Consider the following 5718-nt stretch of genomic DNA (forward strand, 5'->3'; position numbering starts at 1 on the left):
TTTTTGGTTGCAGCCATCATTGTTGTTTGGCGGGCCCAGGCTGGGGATTCGAACCTGCCACCTTAGGTGTATGTGGCTGGCGCCTTAGCCAGTTGAGCCACAGGCGCAGAGCCTTTGTGTTTTTTTCTTCTGGGGGGTGTTAGTGCAGGGAAAACTGGGGCATGATGGAGGGAATCCTCAGCACAGCAGCTGGGGTGTGGGAAGTTGCTGCATGCTGCATGGCCACTGAGAAGAATGGCATTGCTTCTTCAGGTGTTTAGAAGAAGTTGCTCCTTCGTTGGATGTCTCTGAAAACCAGTTCTGGGTCTTGGTAGTAATATCACTCTTTGTGATTAGTGGTTCACTTGGGTTTTGCCACTGGGGTGTTGTCCACTAGGGTGTTTCCAGATTCCTTCAGCTTATCTGGGATGCACTGCATCGTGCTGGAGGTGTCTGGGGCCATCTGGATGAGGGCTGGGCCTTCTAAAACCATTGAGAGAACCACCACCAGGATGGGGAACAACAGAACAAACCTGGTGGTGATGCCAGAGGGGCACTTTTCATTGGTCTTGAGACAGGAAGGGTGCTCAAATGCTATTCTGTCACTGGGGAGCTAGGAGCAAATGCATCCCAGTGGAGATAATCATTAACAGTATGGGCCAGTTGCTATTAGGTGTTGAGTTTTTTTTAATTGAGGCAGTCTCACTATATCACCCTTGGTAGAGTGCAGTGGCATCACAGTTCACAGCAACCTTCAACTCTTGGGCTTAAGTGATTCTTTTGCTTCAGCCTTCCAAATAGCTGGGACTACAGGTGCCTGGCACAACACCCAACTATTTTTTGGTTGTAGTTGTTTGGCAGACCCAGGCTGGATTCGAACCTGCTAGCTCCTGTGTGTGTGGCTGGTGCCCTAGCTGCTGAGCCACAGGCATGGAACCCCCTAACATCTTTTTTTTTTTGGCCAGGGCTGGGTTTGAACCTGCCACCTCTGGCATATGGGGCCAGTGCCCTACTCCTTGAGCCACAGGTGCTGCTCCCAACAACATTTTTTATTTTAAAGAGGAACCTCTCTTAAAACCACTCATGTGCCTTACCTGTGCTGGTTTTTGTAGCTGCTTTTTAACGCTGTGGTTCACAACCCGTAGGCTGCAAATCAACTGGTTTGTGATCTGTTAGGAAGTGGGCTGCATAGCATCACTGCTTGAGATCTGCCACTTCATCCCCATGCCCTGGTCCTAAGAAAAGTTGTCTTCCATAAAACTGGTCCCTGGTTCCAGAGGAGATCTGTTCTGTGGCTTGTTAGAAACTGGACCACACAGCAGGAGGTGAGCCAGTGGTGAGCAAGGGAAACTGCATCTGTATTTACATCTCCTCCCCGTCACATCACTGAGCTACATTTACTGTCTCCTGACCTCTGTCTCCCAAGAAACCAGCCAAAAATGTTAGAGACTGCTGCTTTAAAGGTATCTGCTGTGCAAGGAAGAGTTAACTGTGGCCTCACCTGAAGAGAACAATTAGTTTCCTGTGAAATTCTTAAAAAATCAGTTTCCTGTGAAATTCTTAAAAAAATCTAATGTTAGACACTAGATATACATATTAACTACCAAATTTATTTCTTATGCAAGGCACTTAGGTTAAAAATACGCCTTTTTTGTGGGAGGATACAGGGTTTCTGTCCTCTAGGTCAGAACGTAGTGGCCTGATTATTGCTTACTATGATCCTGAACTCGTGGGCTCAAGTGCAACCCTGATGTTAGCTTCCTGAGTTAATGGGACTACAGGCAACCATGTATACCTAATTTTATTTTTTGAGACAGTTTTTTTTTTTTTTAAGATGGAGCCTAAAGCTATCCCCCTGGTAGAGTGCCGTGGCATCACGCTCACAGCAACCTCAAACTCCTGGGCTCAAGTGAGTCTCCTGCCTCAGCCTCCCAAGTAACTGGTACTACAGGAGCCCGCCACAACACCTGGCTAGTTTTTGGTTGTAGTTATTGTTTGGCAGGCCCAGGCTGGATTCAAACCTGCCAGCACTGGTGTATGTGGCTGGCGCCTTAGCTGCTTGAGCTATGCCTTGAGCTGAGCCTAGATAATTCTTTTTTTTTTTTTTTTGAGACAGAGCCTCAAGCTGTCCCCCTGGGTAGAGTGCCATGGCATCACAGCTCACAGCAACCTCCAACTCCTGGGCTCAAGCGAGTCTTCTGCCTCAGCTTCCCAAGTAGCTGGGACCACAGGTGCTCGCCACAACGCCCCGGCTATTTTTTTGATTGCAGCCGTCATTGGCGGGCCGGGCTGGATTCAAACCCGCCACCTTAGGTGTATGTGGCTGGCGCCTTAGCCACTTGAGCCACAGGTGCCGAGCCGATCATGCTTTTTAATGGGGTAACCTTATGTGAAAGTAGATCATGACAGTGGTTTGCTTTGCTGGGAAATGTTGCCAGAGTCTCAAAGAAGAAGGTACACCTGTGGACATTCTGGGGCAGGTTGATTTTTTCAAAGTGTCCAGAGCTAAGGATATGCTGGGGCTTAGTGTGAGCAAATAATCAGAATCAGAATGTGCTGGGGCTGAGTGTGAGCAAATAATGTTGCTAGGATTGTGGGATATGTGAGGAGAGGATGGGTTGTGGGGTTACAGGCCAGGCTACAAGAAGAGTTTAGATATCCTTAGAAGTGACAGTCTAGCCAAGCAGTTACTCCTGTAATCTTAATACTCTGGGAGGCCACAGCAGGAGGATTGCTTGAGCTCAGGAGTTTAAAACCAGCTTGAGCAGAAGTGAGACCCCCCCCCCAATCTCTACTAAAAATACAAAAATTAGTTGGGTGTTGTGGTGGGCTGCTGTGGTCCCAGCTACAGGTGAGGCTGAGGTAGGATTGCCTAAACACAGGAGTTTGAAGTTGCTATGAACTAGGTTGACACCATGGCACTCCAGTCTAGGGCAACAGTAAGATTCAAAAACTATAAAAAGTGAGAGTCGTTTGCCATGATCAGGTTAGATTACTCTGGTGCTTGGAGCTAAACTAGAGCTTAGCAAGGACCCTAGAAGGCTTGTTGCATGTAAGATGTTACTAGATTTCAACCCCCTGTGAGCAGTGACTTTGGAAAGTGGTGGTCTGATTTCCTAAGGATGGCTACTGGCCCTCATTGTGTTCTGCCTGTTGCTTTGTGAACTCTTTCTACCTTTAAGACTAGAAGGGGCTGGATGCAATGTCTTGTAAAGATGTAGCCCTAGGATCCTAGTTCCCCAAATAGCCTCTGCAAAGATCCCTTAAGTTCTATTTCCTGGAGAGAAATACTCATATTTCTCTTGTAAGCAAAAAGTGCATCAAGAAAAGAAATAGTTGGCTCGGCGCCTGTGGCTCAAGGGGCTAAGGCACCAGCCACACACACCTAAGGTGGCAGGTTTGAATCCAGCCCGGGCCCACCAAACAACAATGACAGCTGCAACCAAAAAATAGCCAGGTGTTGTGGTGGGCACCTGTGGTCTCAGCTACTTAGGAGCCTGAGGCAGGAGACTCACTTGAGCCCAGGAGTTGGAGGTTGTTGTGAGCTGTGATGCCATAGCACTCTACCCAGGCGGACAGCTTAAGGCTCTGTCTCAAAAAAAAAAAAAAAAAGAAAAGAAAAGAAAAAGTTACCAGAACTTATTTCCTGAAAATTTGCTTTTGTGGTTTCCATGTGACCTATAACCCTTCCTCCAGCGGGTAGGGTGGAGCAGAGGAAGGAAACGTTTTAAGCCTGCTAATGTGCTAGTGCCAGAAGGAACCCTAGAATTACAATTGGTGTCTTGTACTCTTCTGTCCTCTGCTTAAATACCATTCTAATGTCTCCCTCTGAAAATTGCTCTAATTTTTCATTTTCTCCCCCTATGTTAAAAATGAAAGGTAGAGAATCTGTGTAGACAAGCTTGTTTCTAATGCCTCTGACAAATCTGGCTCCCCACAGTTTCAGGCCCCTTTGTATATGCCTTTTTTAACCTTTACACCATGGCCATAGGGCTGTTACCTGTAATCTCAAGCACCACAGACCTTTTGGAGTGGCACTGCAGGAACCACCAAAAGTTGAATTAAGGGGGAATAGTCCATGTGACTATAAGGCAGGAAGAGTGAAGCAGCATTTGAGCCCCCAGGAATGGTAAAATTGGGAGGAACATCACCTGAGCCTGTGCAGCCTTTGGAAAAGCTCTGCACATGCTTTCATGGTGGAAGTAGGAAAAACACACAGTAAAAGCAGACTTTTCATATATTGTGTATATATATAAAAAAAGATTCCAGGATGTTTTGGCTGGAGTTGCTAAGGGTTGAGTGTAGGACCATTTGGGTAGGAAGATGCCTCAGCTCTACTCCAGGTCAGCCACCAGGTAGGGCTGGGTCTCCCTTAGGGCCTGGAGGAGCAAGTCTTTGCAGGTCAGGTTCCAGGATGGAGCAAAGCTGAAGAGCTTCCTCATCCTCAGTGGATTGGTGGCCTCTGCCCGCACTGCCTGGTACTGCTCGTCATTCAGGATCTTCCCATGCAGCGCATCCAGCACCCCATCAACATCTGTTACACGTGTGATGAGTGCTGCTCGGTGCTGGTCCACAAAGTGCAGTGCTGAGAGTGGGAGGGAGAAGAACAACTGAGTCAGCACCCAGGGTGGGTGTGGAATACAGCTTTGTTCAGAAAATGCTCTTTAAACCTAAGGGCTCAAAGAATGCAGTGGGCTGCACCAGATCCAGTGGGATGAGTCTTAACTTTGTCTCTTGTCCCCTGCCCCCAGCCAGGCTCTGTGCCCAGGGAGGGGTGTGGATGGCTCCTACAGCCAGCCCAGCCTTGCTTTGGCTGTGGGACAACAGGTAGACTGCAGGGGTGTTGTGGGGCTGAAGAGGTCCCAGGCAGGCAAGGTTGGGTGTGGAGGCCTCACCTGGTTTGGCTGTTATCTGAGAAGGGGCCTTGCTCCCAGCTGGTGCAACTCCAGGGCCTGTAAGAAAATGAGTCAAGCGGTCCCCTTCCCCCTCCTTCCTTACCTCCAGGCTCTCTGGAGGGTGTGTGTGTGGGGTCCCCTTGGCCAAATGCAGAAAGCTTTGTCAGCAGAGCTTTGTTTTAGAGGGTAGGGGGGACAGGAAGCAGAAGGACCCGAGACATGAACTTTCTGGGGGAGGAAAAAATGGGTAGATGAGGGGACATGGGGGAGCTCACCCTTGAGTGTCCCCTCATGGAGCCGGTCAGCCATCTCTTGCAAGCCCATGTCCCGAAGCACCGTCACCGTAATCTCGGCTCCATACCCTTCCAGATAGAAGCTGACGAGCTTGTCGGTGAGGTCCACGGCGTCCATGGTCTCCAGCTTCCCCCGAGGGATGGGCCTGTAGCCATCGCGCAGCTGTACTGACTGTAGCTTCAGCTTGAACTTCTTGAGCTCGTCGGCGGTCAGGTTCTCCAGCGCCTCCAGGATGGCGTCTCGCCTGCACCCCATGGCTCCCGGGTCTCCCGCCGCCGCTGCCGCCTATCACCCTCGCTGCCTGCAGCCGACCAGGAAGTCTGCTACCGGGCGGGTCCTGAGACTCCCCGCCTTCCCCCGACTCTCGTCTAACTCCTCTCGATTAACTCTCCGCCTCAGCCCGTTCCCGCCCACTGTGGCCTCTGGACTTGGGTGGTGGGGGGATGCCAGGATTGTGTCCTGCAAGCTCTGAAAGTGGGACCTGGAGATGGGGCATAGAGTGGCTCCTGGGTTTTGGGGCTGGCACCAGCTAGCACAGACCAGGAACCTG

At 50.0% G+C, this 5718-nt stretch overlaps 1 protein-coding gene across 1 annotated transcript; it reads right to left on the bottom strand.

The window, feature by feature from the left end:
* Positions 1 to 4227: 4227 nt before the first annotated feature.
* On the bottom strand, positions 4228 to 5445 carry LOC100949266 (apoptosis-associated speck-like protein containing a CARD). Its single transcript, XM_003795837.3, has 3 exons — positions 5150 to 5445; positions 4875 to 4931; positions 4228 to 4564 (listed from the first exon to the last, which is right to left on the bottom strand). The coding sequence occupies exons 1-3, from the start codon at positions 5421 to 5423 to the stop codon at positions 4314 to 4316; spliced, it is 582 nt and encodes a 193-aa protein (XP_003795885.1). The 5' UTR covers positions 5424 to 5445; the 3' UTR covers positions 4228 to 4313.
* Positions 5446 to 5718: the final 273 nt, after the last annotated feature.

The sequence above is a fragment of the Otolemur garnettii genome, unplaced genomic scaffold, assembly GCF_000181295.1.
Source record: "Otolemur garnettii isolate 467f Iridium unplaced genomic scaffold, OtoGar3 scaffold00096, whole genome shotgun sequence".
NCBI classification, from domain to species: Eukaryota; Metazoa; Chordata; class Mammalia; order Primates; family Galagidae; genus Otolemur; species Otolemur garnettii.

Excerpts from the sequence above, each read along its gene's own strand:
- LOC100949266 (XM_003795837.3), bottom strand. The coding sequence starts at position 5,423 with ATGGGGTGCAGGCGAGACGCCATCCTGGAGGCGCTGGAGAACCTGACC. Across the intron at positions 4,932-5,149 it reads CCATGAGGGGACACTCAAGG|GCCCTGGAGTTGCACCAGCT; the intron begins GTGAGCTCCCCC and ends ATTTTCTTACAG. Across the intron at positions 4,565-4,874 it reads TCAGATAACAGCCAAACCAG|CACTGCACTTTGTGGACCAG; the intron begins GTGAGGCCTCCA and ends TCCCACTCTCAG.